This window comes from Arvicanthis niloticus (genome assembly GCF_011762505.2).
Source record: "Arvicanthis niloticus isolate mArvNil1 chromosome Y unlocalized genomic scaffold, mArvNil1.pat.X SUPER_Y_unloc_2, whole genome shotgun sequence".
In the NCBI taxonomy this organism is placed as follows: domain Eukaryota; kingdom Metazoa; phylum Chordata; class Mammalia; order Rodentia; family Muridae; genus Arvicanthis; species Arvicanthis niloticus.
Window position 1 is genome coordinate 1,711,808 of NW_023044979.1, and position 24,284 is coordinate 1,736,091.

The following is a 24,284-nucleotide window of genomic DNA, read 5'->3' on the forward strand; positions in this document are numbered from 1 at the left end:
AAAAGGGACCTCACACTCAACCCCACACTCACTGTGGATCTGAGCTACAGCAAATTCCATCACTTGTTACTACTCAGGTCACATTCAGGAGCTTAGGCATCCAGAGGTGCAGTTGTTTTATTTCACCCCACTGTTTATTAAATCAGACACATAGACTGATATGCCTTAAGTAAACTTTCACCTTAATAATGAGATAAAATGGATTCTGACTAATTTCAAGAATCTGTGGACCAAAACATTTCAAAAGCAATGTGGCATTTTAAGAGTGAGTAAACTTTGGATTCAGTCTTCAATTCTGCTTATTTTAGCAATATATCCTTATAATCTTTGTAGGAATTATGTAACATTACTAAGGCTTAGATTTCTCATTCCGAAAAATTCACTATTAACATAGTACCTGAGTTCTTAAAATCAGCAAATTGGAAAGGTGTAGGATAGTCTGAAGAGAGTGAACAAATAAAATTTCAATAGTCTTGTTAACAGCCAGAAATGATGGGATTTGCCTTAACTCTTGCATGATGGAGGCAGAAGTATGAGGATTGCTATGAATTTGAGACCCTCCTTGTCTATGTGAGAGTGTAGCTTTAGAAAAGAATTACAGTGAGGACAGAATGTGCTTGATGTCAGCAAACAGTGATGTTTGTGGAGCACTTTGGAAACTCAGCACTCACAGTTTCTTGAGGTTTTGTTGGAGTCATCTCCTGTAGTACCCTGAAGGGCTGCTGTGCCCTGGCTGAGACTTTCCATGTGCAAAGGAACATTCTGCAAAGTAACATTCTGCAGTTTTTCTAAGAACAAAACATCCTGTTGAAGGTTGATGCCCCAGAAAGGGAATTTACACTTGACATCTTATTGCCCCCAGTTGAGTTCCTGTTTTTTCCTGTGTTTGTGTTTTTCCTTCCCTGGCTGGGTGTATATATTGAGCCTGCTCAGTAAAGGCATTGGCATTCTCTCATAATGGATGACCCAAATCTGAGGGTTTTTTTTAATCCCCCAGGCCTATGCCTGAGCTTGGTACCGCGGGCAGCTCCTGAGCTGTCAATCTACACAGTTCTGTCTGATAGATGACAATTTCAGACTTTCCCAAGAAAGCAGGCAATATAGATAATGTCTGTTGCTTAAATGCACACTTTAAATATAGTGAAACACTTGTGTCATTTCCAATCTTAAAACTATGGGAATACTCTGAACAACAAAAGTAAAGCTATCATCACACATTCAGACCTAGTAATCTTTCTCCCCAGAACAGTACAGTTGCCAAAAGTTTAGAGATCTATAAATCTATGAGCTGGTGCTGTCTTCCCCTCCTCAGATCCCCAGGCCTTTCCCACACTCACCTCCTATCTCTGTGTAGTTACTATACTGTAGTGTATATGTCATATACCAAAATATCCACATTTGATAATGATGCAACTGTTGTAAGTCTAACTTCATGGACTGTGAAGAAGCCATCTATAGCACTCTAGCTTCTGGTTGACTCCACTTTACTGCTGCTGCTGTTCTTTCTGTTCATCCCATGGGACTGACATCTTCAATATGCTGGGTTCTTCTTCTGTAACTAAGATTTACTGCACGGCTCTCATGCACTCCCGTCACAGGGCCAAGCCTTAGCTGCTCTGCATGAAAGATTCATTTATGCCTTTGATACCAATACCATCTGGGTGATTCTCACATATGATCAACTCCAGGTGCACAGCAAGGTACAGCCTTGGCTATCTCTGGAACACAGCTTCTTTCTCCTCTCAGAAAATAATTATGAGGAGACTTCACCTCAGTGATGCTGGTTTCCTCATCCCCACTAATTTTCTAACTACAGCCAACCAGCATCAACTGCTTCAGTCATCCCTTCTATTCTTTCCTCTAAAAGCAGAGCCACATGGACAAAGCTGCTGAGTTCCTCTGCTTGCTGGGGCTGGAACATGGCCCCTTCTATTACATCATCACCAGCTTTCTATTTTTCAACAACTTCACTGCCTAAGCTTGGCTGTCCTTGAACTTGCTCTGTAGATGAACATTAAACTCAGAGATCTGCATGGCCCTGTCTTCTGAATTTTGAATAATACCTGTGTAACACTTTGCCCATACTTAAGCTTTTCATTACCTAAAACTTGCTCTGTACCAGGATGACTTGAATCAGAAATCTGCTTGACTCTGATCTCCTGGGATTTAAGGTGTGTACCACCATGCCTGGACCTAAGTATATCCTATATTCTTTTATATTTCAAATTGAAAATGCAGTATAATAATCACAATTCATCAATTGTCATTTGACACATACTTGTATCTCTTCAGTAATAATCACAATTCCTCAATTGTCATTTGACACATACTTATATCTCTTCATGTCCACACAAAACCAATAATCAGTTAATAATAATGCCTAACATTATACAGTTCTCATCCATAAAACTTTTCATCTATATGTTTAGGTGGATGGAATCTTGCCATAATACCACCATTTCTTTAATAACATTGTGTATCTTTGATCACAAGATTTAGCTTCATTCAACTTCCTGGTTAGATTTTCTCTTTGAAGCTAACATTTCATATTTTTCCTTTCTAAGATTACTAAGCATGATCAAAACAATCACCATGAGAGTCAACACAGGCCAAAGGCTATGCTTGGCTTTCCTGAGACTTCCTTTGTCAATGCAGTTAACAAAATAAACCTCTTTACCATCAGATAAGAGCAAAAGGCAGCAACATTCTTCAGCAAAGCATTATAAAAACTATATACGAAGTTCAAACCACCCTTAGTACATATGTGTTCTACTAGGATGGCCCATGAAGTTCCACTTAATACATGTACAAATCCAAAGTCTGAAAACCCACATTACTTCCAACAAAAGCATGGTCAGGCATTACAAATAAGAATACTTAAGCTTGGGGTACCAACTTCAGTCTCAGCTAGAATTTCCATTGCTAAGAAGAGATAAACAACTCAAACTGCCTAAACATCTAGAAAAAGAGAAGTCATTACCAAAAGGAGCAAAGGGCCATGAGTTTTAGGGTAGAATCCTACCAGACTCCCAAATAGAAGTTCATGAGAATACTCCTCAAAGTATTAAACAATATAGTAAAAGAAGAAACTTTAGCCAATTTGTTTCATGAACCCATGGTTATTCAAATATCCAGTCAATATAAAGACTCAGTAACAATAGAGAATTATAGACCAATTTTTCCTTAAAATGAAATATTTAAAAATAGTAAATAAAACAAAAAATACAATAAAATAGAATACACCTCAAAAGACCATTCACCATAATCAATGAGGTAGGCTTCGTTCAAGAGATGCAGGGAAGGTTCAACATAATATGATTAAAGTGTATGAAGAAAAGTTGTAATCTCTTAGATGATGAAAAATTTTCTGATATCTATATCTATATCTATATCTATCTATCTATCTATCTATCTATCTATCTATCTATATATATATGGTTTTTTTGAGACAGGGTTTCTCTGTGTAGCCCTGGATGTCCTGGAACTCACGCTGTAGACCAGGCTGGCCTCGAACTCAGAAATCCACCTGCCTCTGCCTCCCAAGTGCTGGGATTAAAGGCATGTGACACCACTGCCTGTCAACAATGACACATCATAACAGGCAACCTTTCAACCCTTCAGATGGGATTCCTGAGGGTTTCTCTGACAATATTTAATCCAACTACATGATAGAGTTCTTGGAGTGATTAAGGATGCAAGAAACATACCTAAACATAATAATGTCACTTTACTGCAAACTTATAGCTGACATTAAATTATGGAGAGAAATTCTAATTAATTCCACTAATTCACAGAGAAGAGAAGGTGATCATTTTGCTCCCTATCTATTCAAAATACTCCCTAAAATTTTAATGTTAACTAGTCCTATATTGAAATTACAATTTCATGTTAACTAGTCCTTTACTACAGTTTACAATTTAACGTTAACTAGTCCAATATTGCAATTTACAATTAAATACTAACTAGCCCTGTATGGCAATTTACAGTTTAATGTTAACTAGACCTATATTCCAAGTCCTATATTGCAATTTACAATTTAATGTTAAATAAGTTAACATTAAATTGTAAATTTAAAGAGGAAGTAAAATTATCTTTATCTGCAGATGATATTATAGTAAGCACAAGCAAAACTTCCCAAAGGCAATTCCCAGAGCTGGTAAACACTTTCAGCCAAGTTGTTGGATACACGATTAACTAAAAAAGAAAAACCAGTGGCCTTTGTATGTGCAAATGAGTTTACCAGTGCAAACGAAATAGAGAGACACCGGGAAGTTTGAAATGATGGTTGACGCTTGTCACATTTTTTTTCTACACAATGAATAACCTTGAGTAACTCAATGTGTGTTGGGTAAGATCATACAAATTACTTCTAGTGACAGATTACATTTGATATTATTAAAGGTGCTCAAAGACTATTGTAATATACAACGTCTTTAATAGACTGATTACTTACTAAAGAATTTAGTCTTCTATAAAGATATCAGGAAGTACAAGACTTTAACACATTGACCACATTTATGCGGTTTCTCTGCATTATGACTTTTTCTCATGGTTTCTAGGATGACTTACCACCTTGCTTATTCATACTGTTTCTCTCCAGGATGTGTTCTTCTATGTTCATAAATGACTGTGTTGTGAACAGGTTTTATATCATTACTTTTGTAAGATATCTCTTCAATATGTGCTCTGTTATATATTCTAATATGTTTATGATATACAAATGTTGGGAAAAAGCAAAAGAAACTCGCCCTAAGTACTGCGTTTTTGTTACTAACCTCCATTTAATCATAAACCGAAAGTAAGTTTAAGTCACAGGTCATAGGGGACCTGTGTACTTAATAATATTTAACCAGCTTTTATTATTCATGGTTTGTTCCCTAAAACATAACAAATGTTCCTAACCATAATTTCTGTTATTCATGTTTTATTCCTCAAAATATAATACATGATCCTAACCAGAAAAGAACAAATGGCTATGATAGTGTAGACCATACAACCTACATTCTATATCATTTGTCATAGATTAACAACAGAAAAACAACGTGATTGGGAGAAAAAATGTAGCTGTAACTTGGCACAGGACTTTGTGGTTTTGACTTTTGGAAGTTATATAACTTTCTGGTTCAGGGTGGGGCTGAGGCTGGGGTATTGCAGGTGAGCTTCTGAGTGTAATTTATGGCTCTGATTTATCAGTAGTGACTTGATTACAACAAATTTTTATCATTTGCCTTGCCCTGTGTTTGAATTGTAGTGGATCTCAGTGGACCCCATACCATAAAGATTTTAGCAAAGTATGTACCCACTGTTCAGCATGAATAGTTTCATAATGATGAAGACTACAGAGGTACACAAAGGCTTCATTATACTAATCATATTCATAAGGTTTTTCTCTAGCAGGTATTCTTTTATGATAATGAGGAGTAGAGTATTGTACAAAGGCTTGACCATATTAAATACATTCACAGGGTGTCTGTCTTAGCCTTTCCAATGTTTTGAAGATAAATAACAAACAAGGCAACTCCTATAAAAACAACAGTTTAATTGGTACTGGCTTTCAATTTCAGAGATTTAGTCCTTTTTTTTCACAGTAGGAAGTATGGCAGGCATTCAAGAAAACATGATGCTGGTGAAAAAGCTGAGAGTTCTGCATCTTGATCCAAAAGCAGCCAGGAAGAGACTGTCTGCCAGGGAGATAGTAGGAGGGCCCATTCTGCACTGGGTGGAACTTCAAAGCCCACCCCCACAGTGATGCACTTCCTCCAAGGCCACATCTCATAATAACTTCCTCCCACTCCCTGAGCCAAGCATATTGATACTACCACATTCCACTGCCTGGCCTACATATGATTGTGCAAACACATGATTGTATGGAGACCATATTTAAAAATAGCATAATACAAAATATGTGAGGTTCAAGTTAAAAAGTCCTCACCTCATCATTTATAGAAGTCTCATAAATGTTAAAAGTCCAAAGTTCAAAGTCTCTTCTGAGACTCATTCAATCCTGTAACTATACGTTCATAAATATAGCACATAATATCCATCCAAATTCACACGATATACTTCATTATTCCTAATTACCATTGTGAGGAAATACTGGGCCAAAAAAGACAAAAAGCCAGCAAGGAAATCTCCAAACTCTGCATCTTCATGTCTGATGTCAAAGTGTTCGTCAGATCTCCAATTCCTTCCTGCCCTGCTCGCTGCAGCACGATTCTTTCTCTTTGGTTGATTTTATTTCCTGAAAATAGTTTTCCTGAGAAGTTATTTCATATCTCAGAAATCTAAAACTCTTGGGGTCTCCAAAGTAATTTCAAAATTGCAGCTTCTTGTTCCAGTATCTGGGTTCCACAGATGATCTTCTGTCCTCCTCAAAAGAAACTGGGTCTCTCTCCAGCTCTTCCCTCTAAAAGACACTAGATTTTGCTTGACTCCACTCAACTGCTGCTGCTGTTCTTTCTGCTCATCCCACGGGACTTACATCTTCAATATATTGGGTTCTTCTGTGACAAACAGTCTTGACTGCATTCCTCTCATGCTCCCTTCTTGGTGCCAAGCCTCAGCTGAGCTGCATGAAACATTCAGGCCTTAAAACCAGTGCCACCTGGGTAAGTCTTACACAGGACTGAGTCAAGCTACTCCACAAGGGACAACCTTGGCTACCTCTGGAATACAACATCTTTCTCCTCTCAGAAAACACTCACCAGAAGATTTCACCTCAGTGATGCTGGTTTCTTCTTCATCACCACTAATTTTCTAACTACAGCTAACTGGCATCAATTGTTTCAGTAGTCTCTTCTGCTCTTGCCGCTAAAGCCAGAGCCACATGAACAAAGCTCCTGAGTTCCTCTGCTTGCTGGAGCCTTTCTATACATCATCACCAGCCTTCTAGTTTTCAAAAACTTCACTGCCTAAGCTCGGCTGTCCTTGAACTTGCTCTGTAGATGAACCTTGAACTCAGAGATCTGTATGGCTCTGTCTTCTGAATGTTGAGTAATACGTGTGTAACACTTTGCCCATACCTAAACTTTTCTTTATGGAAAACTTGTTCTGTACCAGGATGACTTGAATCAGAGATCTGCTTGATGTTCATCTCCTGGGATTTAAGGTGTGTACCACCATGCCTGGACCTAAGTATATCCTACATCATTTTAGATTTTAAATTGAAAACCCAGTATAGTAATCACAATCCATCAACTCTCAATTTGACACATTCCACTTCCTGGTTAGATTTTCTCTTTGAAGGTAACATTTCATATTTTTCCTTTGTAAGATTACTAAGCATTATCAAAACAATCACCATGAGAGTAAACAGAGGAGGAAGACTATGCGTGTCTTTCCTGAGACTTCCTTTGTCAATGCAATTAACAAAATAAACCTCTTTACCTTCAGATGAGAGCAAAAGACAGCAACATTCTTCAGCAAAACAATATAAAAACTATATACAAAAATCAAAACACCCTTAGTACATATGTGTTCTACTAGCATGGCCCATGAAGTTCCACTTAATGCATGTGCAATTCCAAAGACTAAAAATCCACATTGCTTCACACAAAAGCATGGTCGGGCATACCGATAAGAATATTTAAGTCTGGTGTACCAACTTCTGTCTTAGAATTTTCATTGCTAAGAAGAGACACTGTGACCAAGGCAACTGTTTTAAAGGCAAATAGTTAATTTGGTCTGTCTTACACTTTCAAATGTTTAGTTAATTACCAACATAGGAAGAAGAATGTCAGCATGCAGGTAGCCATGATGCTGGTGAAGGAGCTGAGGGTTTTGCATCTTCATGAGAAGGCATCCAGGAAGAGACTGTCATACAGCAAAATAGTAAGAGATTCTATTTTGTACTGGCTGGAACTCAAAAGACCCCCACTCTAGGAATTCACTTCTTTCAAAACAGTAATATCTAACTAGACCAAACATACTAATATTGTCACTTCTTAGGGACAAGTATATTTAAATCACCAGAGTTAATTCCTACTATGAATTCTTTCATGCATTTAAAGACCATTAGAACATGCAGTTACTTTACAACGTTGAATACTCTCAGAAGGTTTCTCTCCAGTATGTGTTGATTTTTGTATTCATAGAATACTGTGGCATGTAAAGGATTTTCCAACTTGAGTACATTCACAAGATTCCTGTCCAATTTGTGGTCTCCATGTTTGTCACATTCTTAAGGTTTCTCTGAAAAGTGTGTTACTTGAAGTATTTGGAGAGTACACTGTCATGCAAAGACTTTACCTCATTCATGGCATTCATGCAGTTTCTCTACATTATGTGTTCTTTTATGTATCAGGAGATGCCTGTGACATGCAAGGGCTTAGCACCTTGATGACACTGAGTCACTCTCTTGAATGTGTTCTATTATGTAGTCACAGATAAAAGTGAATTGTCAGTTTTTCCACAGTGATTACATTAATGAGGCTTCTCTCCAGTGTGATTTCTTTGTGTGTGTGTAAAGAACTATGACATGCAAAGGCTTTACCACGTTTTTAATATTCAAGCAGGTTTCTCTTTGGCATGTGATCTCTCCTGTCACTGCAGATGATTGGGACTTGCAAATGCTTTACAACACTGATTATATTCATGAGGTTTCTCTCCTGTATGTATTCTTTTATAGTAATGGAGATGCTAAATTTGTGAAAAGTCTTTACCACATTGATCACATTCATGAGGTTTCTTCCAATGTGGGATCTTTTATGTTTTCGAGATTAGTGGGACATGCAAAGGCTTTAGCACAAAGATTACATTCATAGTTCTGTCCAATATGGGTTCTTTTAGGTTTTGGAAAAAATCTTTATGGAAAGACTTTTACCACTATAAAGTCCTCACAAAAGGGAGAAACTCCTCCCACCCAAGCCTCAGGAATTCATGGTCACCCAATAACTCACAAGACACAGAAGTCGATATAATCAGCAAGATGTATATTTTTACCAGCATGCTGAGGTCAAGACCCAGAACCCATGCAGGGTCTGTGGGGTTTGACCCTGAGCTTTGGAGGCACAGGGAATTTAAAGGTAAAACCACAAGGAAAAAACCATAATCCAGGGGGAGTCAAGGAGGGTTATTGGAAAGCACCTGTGGAAAGTCCCAGCCCATTATTCAGTTTGTGACAGGGTCTAAGTAACAGTCAGGGAGAATATTCTGTATAGGCTATTCTCAACAGCCTATTCGTACTCAACCATCTTGTGGTCAGCCAAATGTCTGAAACACAGAGTTCACGAATGAGCTGACCTGTACTCTTGGTTCCGCTCAGCATGCTAGAAGTTTTTGAAAATTTTTAACACTTTCACCACAATGATTACATTCATAGGTTTCGTTCCAATATGGGTTGTTTTATGGTTTTGGAGACAAAATTTTTTGAAAAGGTTTTTACCATATTAATTACATTCAAACAGTTTCTCTCCAGTATGTGAACATTTATGTCTTTGGATAATTTTCAATTATAAATGATTTTTTCCACATTGATTACATATCTAAGAATTTTCTCTGGTATATGGGTTTTCTATTATATGGGAGATAACTGAAACTTGTAAAGGCTTTGCCTCATTGATTACATTCATAAGGTTTCTCTCCAGTATGGGTTCTTTTATGACTTTGGAGACTACTGTTTTGTGAAAAGGCTTTACCACATTGATTACATTCATAAGGCTTCTCTCCAGTATGTGTCCTTTTATGACTTTGGAGATTACTGTGACGTGAAAAGGCTTTACCACATTGATTACATTCATAAGGTTTCTCTCCAGTATGTGTTCTTTTATGATATTGGAGATGACAGTGATATGAAAAGGCTTTACCACATTGATTACATTCATGAGGCTTCTCTCCAAGATGTGTACTTTTATGACTTTGGAGATTACCTTTTTGTGAAAAGGCTTTACCACATTGATTACATTCATAAGGTTTCTCTCCAGTATGTGTTCTTTTATGATATTGGAGACTACTGTGACATGAAAAGGCTTTACCACATTGATTACATTCATAAGGTTTCTCTCCAGTATGTGTTCTTTTATGTCTTTGGAGACTACTGTGATATGAAAAGGCTTTACCACATTGGTTACATTCATAAGGTTTCTCTTCAGTATGACTTCTTTCATGCCTGCAACAGTAATGGGCACATGTGAAAGCTTTACCACATTTATTAGCCTGATCAATCATTTTATCATTATGAATCAATTTTACAGTTGGTCTCATAATAAAGAACACTCAGATCTTATGCTTTTATCACTTTGATGTTCATGGTTGTACTTGAAAATACCTGTGATGGTAAGAGTATTTGCTACATGGCTCACATTTATAACATCCTTTTTCTATATGAGATTTCTACATGATGCATTCACAGGTCAGAATAAAATGGATCAACTAAGAGCATTAAAACTCTGATTGCATTCTTAGTTTTTCCTGTAGTGTGCATCACACCACAAAAGCACTGTGAAACAGGATGAACAGAAGAACTGCAAACTTCTAGTACCCATAAAGATTTTCTGCAGTGTGAATTTGGGTAAAGTACAGAAAACCAATTAATTGTAAACACCTATCATATTCAGAAAGTCTACCAAAGGCAGAATACTACATATCTTCTCATTGTTGTGAAATAGACAGAGGTTGTTTTTTTAGTATCCCTATGCTCACATGGTTTCATCCATTCTGACAGTTGATACACCCATTAAAAAAGAAGAACAAATGAAAGGTTTCCACATTGAATTTACATGCATTAACCTTTTGTTCATTGCAGATATGATTAATGTTTCTCCACGACAACATTCTTGACTCTCATAAACTGACCTCACAATAAACTTAAAAATTTCACTACAAGAATATGAGTGTCACCAACTTTATCATGGAGTATTTGCTTATTAGAAGGTTATGGATACATGTTTATCACTACTCAATGTGCAACATCTAAATATTATGAGACTATACAAATTGGTGGTTCCACAACATAGCTCTAATGGAGATACAAATCAAATAAAGGAATCGCTTAAGGCATTGTTTCCTTCTCTTCTTTCTTACAGAAATGCCTTGCAAACACAAATCAGATAACTGACATTGAGGTATAGAGTTTTGGGAGAATATTATATCTACAATGAAAGGACTGATATTTTACACACTTGCTTTTCTTTAGAGCTTCCAGATCATATTAAAATTTTCTCACAAGAGTATTTGTATCAGCTTAAACATTAAAATTACCTTTCATGACTTCTAGAAGTTTGACATTGTTCTTCAATATGATGGTCTTTCAAATTATAGCCTAAAACATGATACCAGAAAATAAATGATATGGTATTGGAATTAGGCAAAATTCAAGTTACTCTGAATTTTTACAGCAATGGACCTAATTTATTCAACTCAATATTACTTGTTCTCTATTGAAATAAGAGATGATCATCAGCAACCCAGAAACATTTTTTCTTATTTTGAAACGCAAAAGAATATTCACAGACTGACCTATAGCAGTGAGGTTCCAGTAGGTCTCCAGCATCACATCTTTGTAGAGATTCTTCTGGGAAGTATCCAGCAAATTCCACTCTTCCGCAGTGAAGTTCACATGCACATCATCATAAGTCACTGCTTCCTAAAATATCAGATATATGTGTACAAAACAAAGCCTCATACTGACATCACTACAAAGTAAAGGTATGCTTCCTAGACAATATAATCTTATAATTCACATGATTCATTCACTTATTTGCTGACACACAAATTATAATATAATCACTATGTCAGTTTAGAAGGAACTTGAAACATTGACCCTTGAACCCTTGACACAGGATTCACCTGTCTCACTCCTGAACCCTTTGAATAGGATATAGCCTTACAACACAAATGGCAATTGAGAGGGATATGCAGGGGGAAACAGGTCAACTGTACTGAGCACACATCTGTAAAGCTGTATGAACAATTACTAACTACAAAAGTGATGGGCAAGCTGTGTGTATTTGCTCATGTCTTTAATCACAGAGGTACAGGCAGGTGTATGTCATTGAGCTGGATGCCAGCACCGTCTATGCAATGAGTTTCAGGACAGCAAAAGTTACATGTTTAGAACCTCACTCTGCTACAAAAATAAAGCAGGAAACAGAAATGATAGAATGAACTCACAGTTCTTTACTAAAGTTACTGCAAAGAATTATGCATTCACTGCAGTTCTGTATTCATCTTGCATAAACATAAAATGAACCAGTTTAAACAGCAATATTAAATTTTACTAAAAGGAAATGCATGTTTTAACAGTTAAAAATAGACAGATGAAAATATTAGTAATGTATATGTTTTCATTTTTTGTTTTTTTTCAGGTTTTTTTTTTCAGTTTTTTTTTTTTTTTTTTTAATCGAGACAGGGTTTCTCTGTGTAGCCCTGGCTGTCCTGAAATTCACTTTTTAGACCAGGCTGGCCTCAAACTCAGAAATTTGCCTGCCTCTGCCTCTTAAGTGCTGAGATTAAAGGTGTCCACCACCACTGCCTGTCAACAACGACACATCTTAACAGGCGACCTTTCAACCCTTCAGCTGGGATTCCTGAGTGTTTTGGGGTTACAGTCCATGCACCAAGATGTTGTGCTCAAGTCACTGGGACCCCAGAGACCTCAAGAACCTATTGCAATGCAAATACACCAAGGTCTGTACTATGAGCTTGGTAACAAGAATCCATAGCAGTCAATCTCACATCAGGTCCAAACTGAGAGACCAACTCTAGGGGTGCTAAGTATTTATTGTAGTTACAGCAAGATTGGGACATTAACATACAGGTCAGCAACTTAATTTTTTAGAAACTGCATGTCTGGCATAATTTGCAAGAACCAAACAAGGAGACAAAACCATCTGACAACTATGATGGGTAGGATATCTTTTTTTTCTTTTTTAAGGATTATTAGTTATCTATATGTAGCTAAACCCTGCTGTTGCACCTTGACTGGCTGTTGATAAGTGGGTTTTGTCATAGGATGTCTGCTCAAGTGGATTTTGTGCAATCTCAAAAACAAAGTTGGTTGGATTTCATAAACTCATCTTTTTGACTAAGCCCCTTATTATCAAAAGATACTACTGTTTACCTGCAAGCCATGCCTGACTGTAGAACAGGTACTTTATCCAAAGACCAACCTCATTATCTGTTACTGCAAACTCTAATATCAGTTGCCTTGACAACTGGCACACAATACCAGTGGCCCTCACCATTGGAAAAGAATACTAGTAGAAATTCCCTCTCCTCTTGTGCATGCCTCCTAAAGATAGTGCAGACCATCCCCACTTGCTCTTCCTTTCCTGCCTCATCCCTGTATCATAGCCCCCACTTGGGCAGATAGTTTCTGTTCACCCACATGCCATGCCGGAAAAAACACAATGTAAACTTTCTAAAGATCTACCATACTATTTGTTATCCCAAATGCAATTTTCACAATTTTACTGGAATAAACAACAGAAGCAGCTTAAAATTGCTAATGACAAAGTCTTTTTGTAGATTACTAAGTACATCTCTTCCTGCCCACATCTTCTCCCAGCTTTCAACATTAGCAAGCATTCCCTCCTGAACATAACAAACAAACAGGTCAGTAAAAGAGGTAACACTCAGCCAAGGCTCTCTGCAAATCCATGCATTAAACAATAACCCAGGAGCAAAACTCCCACCCAAACAAGACAAATCCAAAACTCAGTACCTAAATCAATAATCACCTCAAACCCACATGCCAACCCACCAGCATTTGAATATAATAAATAACAACCAGGAAAATATGTCAGCAAAAAATCCAAGCTGTCCTATCACAGCAGGTCCTAAGAAATTAAAAAAATGCAACAGATTTGGTGCAAAAGAGATTGTTTGGCAGTAGGGAGATGATTGAGAATCTGGCAAAGGGATAAAGGCACAGAAGAGGACCTGCAGACAGGCAGACAGCAAGGGAGGAGAGAGAGAGCCACAAAGGTTGAGAAAGAGAATAGAGAGGGGCATGTGCAGAGAACAGAGACAGGGAACCAACAGAGAGACTGTGTAGCTGGTGGTCTGTGTATATAAAGCACACCTGACAACAGCAGCAGGTGATGGAGGCACGGAACAACTTAAGCAGTTACTAAGTCCCTGAGAGCAGAGCATTGAAATTGCCTGTGCACTGACAACTACAGAGACAAGGTTCACCCACAGAATAGGAAATGTAAAGAGAGTCTCAGATATTAAGGATGAATAGGACAAAATGAATACATTGGGAAAAAAATGTGGATTCTAAAAGTTTCCTAACCCTAAACAACTAGGAATTCTTCAACATATGACAAGGGAAAACTACAGTTGATTGGAATAGAGGAAGAAAACTATCAGCCCAAAGATCTAGACAATATTTTCAATTTTATAATAATGGAAAATTTCCTAAACCAAAGAAAATGCATGTTAATGTACAAGAAGCATACAAAACATCCAAGAGATTGGAGGGGAAAAAAGTCCCTTTACTATACAATCATCAAACTGTAAACATAAAAACTAAAGCAACATAAAGAACCACAACAGAAAAAAAATTAACAAAAACTAAACCAAAGAAAAACAAGTAATGTATGAAAGCAGATCTGTTAGATTTATGCCTGTCTTCTAAAAACAGGTTTAGTTTGTTTGTTTTTCAGACAGTGTTTCTCTGTGTAGTCCTGGCTGTCTTGGAACTCACTCTGTAAACAAGGCTGGGTTCAAACTCAGAAATCCGCCTGTCTCTGCCTCCCAAATGCTAGGTTTAAAGACGTGCGCCACCACTGCCCAGCTATACCTGTCTTCCTAATGTAAACTATAAAAGACAAAAGGGTTTGGACACATGTGCTGCAGAGTCAGAGAAACTGCCCATGTTTCTACAAGAAAGCAACTGGTCCAAATGTTTTGGGTAGATTCAGAATCAGCCATGACAGTGATGTTACTCAGAGGTCACCTCCTGATCTTTACTACATGAGGAGCATCCCCAGGGACCTCACAGGTGGTCACATCTTGCTGATGCTTCCCATGCAGCCCCAGAGAGGACCCAGCACCCCAGCTCCCACTGCTCAGCTGCCTGCCCCTACCCATTGTGAGCAGTGATCCTGTGCTCACCATGACTTGATTTCAGAGCTTCCCTGAGGTCTCCACACAGCATCCACAGCAGAACTCAGAGCAGGGCACAAAGAACCATTCAAGCCTGCACAGGCACAGCAAACTTACAGAATGGCACCCGGAAGAACCCGCCTCCTTGTCTGATTGGCATGTCTGCCTGGAAGCCTTGATAGGCCAGTGAGTCTTACCACTCCTCAAGGTTAAAGTGTGCTTCCAGACCAGGGTCAGACCTTTTCCAGACCTCAGGAGGGGTTTGCACTCCATTAAGTTTTGTTTCTGTCTTCAAAGAGGAATCTCACCCCACCCAGCCCTGGAGGAGAACCCAGCATTCCAGCTCTGGCTGTTAAGCTGCCTGCTCCTCCCCTCTGAGAGCAATGATCCTGCACCTACCAGGACCTGACTCCAGACCTTACCTAAGCTTTCCTCACTGCATTTGCCTTCTTCTTCCTGTAATCAAGGTGAACAGCTTCCATAGCCCAGTACTCAAGGTGCAGTAGTGGTGTCAATCTGACCCACAAGTGGAAGGATACCCTGGTTCTTTCTTTCTTTCTTTCTTTCTTTTTTTTTTGAGACAGTGTTTCTCTGTGTAGTCCTGGCTGTCCTGGAACTCACTCTGTAGACTAGGCTTGCCTCGAACTAAGAAATCCGCCTGCCTCTGCCTCCCAAGTGCTGGGATTAAAGGTGTGCACCACCACTGCCCAGCTGCCCTAGTTATTTCTTAGCATTGTCTAAACTCCACCCAAGTTACTTGGCAACAGAAAGGTATGCTTCTCCCCATGGTTACCTGGCAACAGCCTGGTAGGCCTGACCCACTATAAAACTGGCTGCTTTCTCTTCCTCTCTCTTTTGATATGTTGCCCATTTGGTCTCTCTTTCTCTTGCCCACTTGAGCTCTTCCCTTCCCCCCTCTCTCTCCACAGGCTCATGCCCGGCCTCTACTTCTCTACTCTCTGCCTCTCTCTGCTTTTCTGTGCCTCTACTACCCTCTTAACTCTCCTCCCCATGCCCTGAATAAAGTATATTCTATACTATACTGTCTTCTGGTGGGTTGCTCCTGGGGAAGAGCTGTCTCAGCATGAGGCATGGTCCCTGGGGGTGGAGGAGAGAAATACCTCAAGAGGAGGCAGGAGCCTGCTGAGAAATCCCCTTCCTCCACACTTCCCCACACACTCATAGAAAATATTCCATCTCTCTTTAGAGAGAGGTAACTATGGGGAGGAGCATACCTGGCTGTCACCAGGTAACTGAGGTAGAGTTTTAGACAGAATGCTAACACCATTAATATTAAAGTGGGATTTTAGAAATCAAGCTTCATGCTAGGCTCAGGGAACCTATATCTCGGGTTCGCCAGATGATAGGTATCAATCAACCCTGGAGAAAATCTAAAATTATAAGGGAAACACAGTTGAGCATTACTGTCAGACAGCACATCTTCATCTGTGGCAATGTGAAGAAAAACCAGAGTTGAATTAGTACAGGTTCTCTAGATAAACATAGCTCAAATCATAGAGATAATGAATCTTTGTATAGAGAAAGGTTATGTGATAAAATGTCCCAATAAAGTCTGTTGGACAAGGTAAATTGGTAAATCAAGGGCTGGTTGATTTCATGTTGCAGGATATTACAGCTGATCTTCAGTGTATACCAGAATTCTGAAGAATTAAGTACTTACTAATACCAGTTTCAAAATGCAAATAAACTAACAAATCATCTTTGTTTTGTAAAAAGAAGTAGGGCCAATACAAAAAACAAAAAACAAAAACAGTGCCCTGTTCAATGTCCTCTATATATGTAGGTTGTCAAAAGAATCTGTAGCCCAGATCAAAGGTTTATCTGAACATCTCAAAAGAGCAAGATTAATAAAGGGTTTCTCACTTCAAAAGTTGTAATTAAGAGATATGCCCCACAGCAAGCAGGATATCAGTTAGGGTTAGGGGATTAGACATTTATGGTTAGGATTAGTGTAAGTGTTTTTAGAATTCAGTTTAGGAGGTTAAGAAATTCAGAGGTGAGGGTTAGGATAGGGTTAGGCTCAGGGTTAAGGTTAAGGTGGCCACCATTATTCTTGATGGTCCTACTGAGTCAATATTATCCCTATTACACAAAGAAGAAATAACAGGCCTACAAGGTATTCATTTTATATCTTACTAGTTTCCTTTATTCTTATTCTGATAGTTTCTCTCTTACTTAGAGAAAGGTTACTCAAAAGAACCTAAAAGTTTTTCAGGCCATTTGCCTCCAAAACTACCATACTAACAAAGGAAGCAAAGACTTTGATATTCACAGAACATCACAGATAACCAAAGATTAAGTTTCTGAGAGTCACAGAGCTTGCTGCCAGGAAAGCACATTTATGGTACCCTATCCTGTGTTTCACCATCAGTTATTTCTGCAGTTAATTTTCCTCTGAGATAAAATGTGCTTCAGTACTCTTCTGCTCTAGACATGTCTGGTTTAATTTCTCACCAACCTAAAAATATACTTACTAAATATTTCTCTGTGAAGTTTTCACTTTAAAATGAAAATTCTGAAACAGGAACCCCAGACAAGCAATAGACACAAAGTCATGGCTTATAAATTTTGACTTTTTATTAATTACATGTAGAATATACAACTGATGCATGGTTTGTTATTCACATGATGTACTTAATAGCAAATGAATCACAAGTAAATTAAACTTGTTAACTTGATCCTAGTTCATTTTGTTCCTAATGAAAACAAACTTAAAAATTGATTTGAAAGGACAAAAATATATTTAATTCTTATATCTACACAGGTAGAATAAATATAAACTGATAAAATGGGTCTGAATCTTTCCTTGGAAGAGGTAACATGTTTTAAAGATTGTACTACTCCTAGACCAGAAGATGTTATTAATATTATACATTCTCCTCACTCAAATAAAACTAACACATCTATTTTTTAATTATGATATACATATATTTTAAATTGTATGCAGCCATAAACATGTTAATAATTTAAAAGACATTTATATCTAGTAAAACCTCTTCAAATCAGATAAATATACAAAGATAGACAGATCCAGCACAGGGCTTATCTTATCTTCTAAATTAAGCCACAGCCATTTTCATACCTTCAGCTTTGTTGAATTAAAATAATCACAGCAGGTCTTTTTAAATGTTACTGAACCTCTATCAAAAAAATGACCTGGCTGGCCAGAATTTGTACAACTTCTAAAAGTAATAACTATTTAGGTAATATAATGTTGTCACCAGATGTACTGAGTAAAGTATTTTTAATGTGACTGATTGCAGGATGTCTACAGTCTCAGAAGAAACACTTTGTCAATTTTTTGTATGTAAAACCAATTATTTCACCATAATTCTAGGGTGAACTATGATAATTTGGAAATGCGGTGCCACTGAGAACTTAGAAAGAGGGGATATAAATTGCTTATTCCCCACCCCTGAATAAATATTCTCACAATAGATTGTGAATTTTTTTGTTAACCCTATTGTATGTTATGGTATTAATATTTATAAAATATTAAAATGATCTAAAGATGCAAATGGTTTCAATTAAAAAGTTATATATAGATTATGATGGAAATTCCCCAAATGAGAAGAAAAGAAAGCATACAAAGCCATTGGAAGTTCTGAAGGAATAAATGAAATATTTAAGGCACTTAGATCATAAATGTTTTGGGAAATACCTATGGGATAATGTATCTGTCTTCAGATCAACATTTATGACAAACTGGCTGTAATCTAAGTTTTATCCTATCCTGTGTCCAGTGTACATTGAGGAGAGTCAGAATACAGGACTGATTCCCTCAGAGCTTCTATGGGAAGTCAGACTCAGCCAAAGCAAGGATATCGAGTAATGTTCACTAAGAGGGAAAATAGTATGAAGAAAAGTTTGAAGATAAAGAGATTCTTCAGAAGATCAAGGGATAACCTAGACAAGAAATTTCAATAGACCTTAACAGAAGGTCAACAGAAGTTGATTTTGCTAAACGTGTAATCTTAAGCCAGTGTATGTACAATATATCACTTTCAAAATACTGTGTGTCTCTTTAGCAAGTGAAGGAATAAGAGTCCTTAAAAATTATGTTTGATCTTGTGAAATGTTATTTAGAAAATAAAATGTCACTCTTGATTCTCTTTGTCATATATAGATGCATCTCAATATCCCAGATGAAAGAAAAGTCCTTTGCTTACTTCAGCATGCCAGGGTCTACATACAGCTGAGGAAAACTGAACAACCTTATTAAATACTGTGGCCAAATCTAAAAGCTATATTTACCAAATATAGAACACCATCTCACTATCAAAGAGAACCTCTCACTAATAGACTGTGTCCTTCACTACAGTAACCATGCATGTGCTCTGACTTAAATGTGATGTAGGAGCAGCAGGTACCTGCTCTTCATGCAGGGTTCTGATGAAGCAAACAGCTGGCTCAAGTTATATCCTTTTGTGAAGAGCTATGGAATATTGTCCAACTCATAATAGATGCACATTTCACCTTATAAAACAAAACCCATGTTAATAATGATGCTAGGAGTACTTCCTCAAAATTTAATTCTTCATATATTACATGAGATTATAATAGAAGAGAATCAGTGGTTGAATCTAAACTTATAATGGGTTGTCCAAAATTCCTCAATATATTTTTACAAACTGCTGGCCTTATGTAGCCGCATATGGCCACAAATCATCTAGGTTCACCTGAAAGGGGGGCTGGGAGTGGAAAGGGGATGGAGGGTGATAAAAGATGAAGCCAAGACAAATTCTCTGATCAAGGCTCTAAGCTTTAATGTTCAGCTCTCAAGTTAAAGGGGGAGGCCCAACCCAAAACCCCTCCTGGTTTCAGCCAGAGATGTGTGAGATAATCCATAATCCATTCTTGGTCATGGCCTGAGATATCTCAAGGCAAGCCCAGGGGCAGTTATGCTTCTATGTTCTGTGAAGCTAAGGTGGGTAATTCCACCTAAATCCTATCACTTGGTCTGTTGTTGTAAACAAGGTCTCTCAGGCCTACTTATGGCTGGGGGAAGAGTTCAAATCACAGCAGAGCTTTTTAAATGTTACTGAACCTCTATCAAAAAACTGTGACATAGCTGGCCAGTATTTGTACAACTTGGAAGTGGAATAACTATTTAGATAATATAAATTTGTCTCCAGATATACTGAGTAAAGTATTTTTAATGTGACTGTTTGCAGGTTGTCTACAGTCTCATAAGAAACACTTTGTCAATTTTCTGTATGTAAAACCAATTATTTCACTGTTATCATATGATAAACTATGATAATTTTGAAATGTGGTGTCCCTGAGAACTTAGAAAGAGGAAATATAAATTGCTTTTTTCCCACCCCTTAATAAATATTCTCATAATAGATTGTGAATTTTTCATTAAGCCTATTGTATGCTATGGTATTAACATTTATAAAATGTTAGAATGATCTAAAGATGTAAATGGTTTCAATAAAGGAGTTATATATAGATTATGATGTAAATTCCCCAAATGAGAAGAAAAGAAAGCATACAAAGCCGTTGGAACTTCTGAAGGAATAAATGAGTTATTTAAGGCACTTAGGTCATAAAAGTTTTGCGAAATACCTAATGGGATTAAAGTATCTGTCTTCAGATCAACATTTATGACAAACTGGCTGTAATCTAAGTTTTATCCTATCCTGTGTCCAGTCTACATTTAGGAGAGTCAAAACACAGGGATGATTCCCTCAGAGCTTCTATGGGAAGTCACACTCAATCCAAGCAAGGATATGGAGTAATGTTCACTAAGAAGGAAAATAGTACAAAGAAAAGCTTGAAGATACAGAGATTCTTCAGAAGATCAAGGGATAACCTAGACATAAAATTTCAACAGACCTTAACAGAAGGTCAACAGAAGTTGATTTTACTAAATGTGTAATCTTAAGCAGGCATATGTAATGTATGATCACTTTCAAAATGCAGTGTGTCTCTTTAGCAAGTGAAGAGACAAGGGTCCTCAAAAATTATGTTTGATCATGTGAAATGTTATTTAGAAAATAAATTCTCACTCCTGATTCTTTTTGTCATATATAGATGATTTTCAATATCCCAGATGAAAGAAAAGATCAGGGAATACTTCAGCATGGCAGGGTCTATATACAGCTGAGGAAAACTGAACAACCTTATTAAATACTGATGTCAAATCTAAAACCTATATTTACCAAATATAAAACACCATCTCATTATTAAAGAGAACTTCTCACTAATAGATTGTGTCCTTCATTACCCTAGTCATGCCTGCTCCCTGATTTAAATGATGGCAGGAGTTTCTCCCATCAAATGCACAGATTTATAGAATTATTCAGGTGTCCTATCTCATGCCCTTGAACTTCAACTGTCTTTTCTTATAATGCAGCAGATATGTATGTTACATGTGCACAGGGAATCCAGAATTCGACTTGGGTACTGAGTTTAAGCAGTGCTGCAAAAAGATATTTATTAGATAAGGACAGCCACCTGTGTTCAGCGATATTGTTCAGACAAAGTCAGACAGAGAAATGGAAGCCCTGCTGATAAAGGGAGCCCTGCTGAAACCTTCACAAATGTTTCCAACAGCCTTGATTCCTTAAACTATGGATCTTGGCTGTGATAGAAACTGGACCAAATACTGGATGCTGATTGAAAATACATACAACCTAGGACCCTGCCCAGTTCTCCAGGTGGCTGTTCCATAATTGGCTTGTAAAGGTGCTTTCTAAAGGTCATTCTATTTTGTTATCAGTTCAGCACCTTCAGGGTAACAAGGAATATGGTATTAATGGTAATTAATACCATCATAATTTATGATCATTGGTCCACTGTCTCACTTCCCTGCTGTGAAATTGTTTTCTTGGTCAGAAGCATTACTGTGTGAAATGCAATTGTGGTGAATGAGGTACTCAGTATGTCCAAGGGTAGTGGTTTTTGGAGAAGCAATATGTGTATGAAAGTCAAGATCATAAGTAGAAAACATATCTATTCCAGGTAAAACACAGCTTTTTGTGAGTTTAAAAACACACAAATTATCATATAATCACCACGTCATTCTAGAAGGAATTTGAAATGTAAGGTTTACCTGTGCCACTTCTGAATCCTTTCAATAGGATATAGCCTTGCAACACAAATGACAATTGAGAGGGATATGCAGGGGGAAACAGATCAACTGTACTGAGCACACATCTGAAAAATTAACCCAATAGCGACTTGATACAACATCATGGATACCCAGGGGACCACACCCTCTCAAAAGACAAACAGAAGATACAGGAGAGACTCTGTGAAGGCAGGTGACCTAGAGTAGGGACTCCACTAAATTCTTACTCATTTTATTTATAACAACTTGAAACAGGAAGAATTCAGATGCCGCTGAACCAAAATATGAATACATAAATGTGGTTCATTTACAAAAGGAAAAAAAAAACTATTTAGTTATTAAATACAAGGACATCATGAGTTTTGCAGGCAAAAGGATACAGCTAGAAACTATTATCCTGAGTGAGGTAACCCAGACCTAAAAGCACATGCATGTATGTACTCTCTTACAAGTGAATAATAATCATAAAATACAGGAAACCCACACTACACTCCATAGACACAAAGAAACTAAACAAAAAAGAAGGCCCAAATGAGCACAGTTGAATCTCACTCAGAAGCGGGAATAAAACTGTCATAGGAGGCAGATGGAAGACAGAGAACTGGATAGGAGTGCAGATAAGAAACGGGAATTGGGGAGAACCAAGAACAGGTGTGACGAGAGACAAGAGAGGGCCAGAGGGGGTAAATTAATCAAAATCTGCAGCTGCCTGGGGGGAGCGAGTACATTTAGGATGTGCCAGAGACCACAAATCAGAGGCCACCAAGGAGTCTATGGGGTTGATCTTAGCTGAGGTGCATAGCAGTTAGATATGGATGCTGAAGAGGCCACATCTTGCAGTCAGGCAGGAACCTCAGTGGAGAGTTAAAGACCAAACAATCCAAAAATCAATTTACCCAAAATTTGTTCTGTCCACAAGAATAAAATCTACAACATAGATTCTGTACAGCAGCAAATACCCCTTCGATACCATGTTGTTGTTCTAACTTGCTACTCTGCTGCTGTGATTGAATCCTCTAAGCAAAATCATCTCAGGTAATAAATAGTTGTTGTACATGGTTCTATCAGATCACAGTCCATCATTTTGGGAGCTTACATTAGAAACTGAAGGCAAAGATCATGGAGAAACACTGTCTCCTGGCTTGCTCTCTTGCTTGGTCACTGTCTCATGCTCAACCTGCTCTCTCATCCAGCCCAGGAGCACTTGCTTAGGGATATTGCCACCCTCAGTGGAAGAGTCTTCCTAATCAATCATCAACACTATCTCTCACAGACATAGCAACCAGCCATTCAGATGAGGGCACACCATCGATTGAAGTTCCTTCAGATGATTGAAGCTCTGAAATGTTGAAAACTTAAGACAACTATGACACAGACACAATAATAAATTAGGAAGTTGTAACAATGGAAAACCAATGAGCTAAGTATATCAATTACAAGAGCCCTGCCGACACAAGAGGGAGTTGGAGTTGTGGCTGAACAAGGACAAAATAGAGAGGGTACCTGGCTCAGAGCAGAGAAGAATACACTGGAATGGGGAGCATAGAGGCTGTGCTGACCTGGGGTGAGGTGTCTTTAACCCCAGTTTCCCAGGCCAGTGCTACAGAAGATGAGGCTAAAACAGCTGGAAGGTGGACAGAAAAGCAGATTGTCCCACACAACTAGAAATGGCCACCAACAAAACAAGACCTCTTGTCCAAGGAAGATATGCTAATTTTGTGAGACTTGATGAAGAATGACCTTCCATCTTATGACAGCTCCAAGTTCAAAACTAGAGTCACATATGAACTGGGCAGAGGGTAGTTCAGGAGGTAGAAAATGAGGTCTTTGTCTTTCTACCCTTTAAAATAAGGTAGGCAGAGCCTGATGTTTCCCTGGATGCTGTCTGAAAGAGCTCTCTGTCATGGACTAGTCAATGGGTCTAGGTCCTGTTGTTAAGGATTTAACCCAAGGTGTGTGGCTAGAAAATAAATTGACTAGGGTGGAGTCTGTCTCATTTCCTCAGAGAATAACAAATTGCAACACAAAAAATAGACAGCCACAAGGGGGCGGTAGAGACTATCCAGCAAATTCCTCCACTTGGACAGTGGAGAAAATGAAGACAGGATGGCAACTGTGAGCCCTGTAACAGGGCTCC

The 24,284-nt window shown here is 38.0% G+C and overlaps 1 protein-coding gene across 1 annotated transcript in view; it reads right to left on the reverse strand.

Annotated features, from left to right (window-relative positions):
• Positions 1 to 9,386: 9,386 nt before the first annotated feature.
• Positions 9,387 to 24,284, reverse strand: part of LOC143441079 (uncharacterized) — an 85,352-nt gene continuing 70,454 nt past the window's right edge. Inside the window, 3 exon segments of the mRNA XM_076928143.1 lie at positions 9,387 to 9,439; positions 9,525 to 10,152; positions 13,346 to 13,353. Coding sequence (XP_076784258.1) covers positions 9,387 to 9,439; positions 9,525 to 10,152; positions 13,346 to 13,353 — 689 coding nt within the window.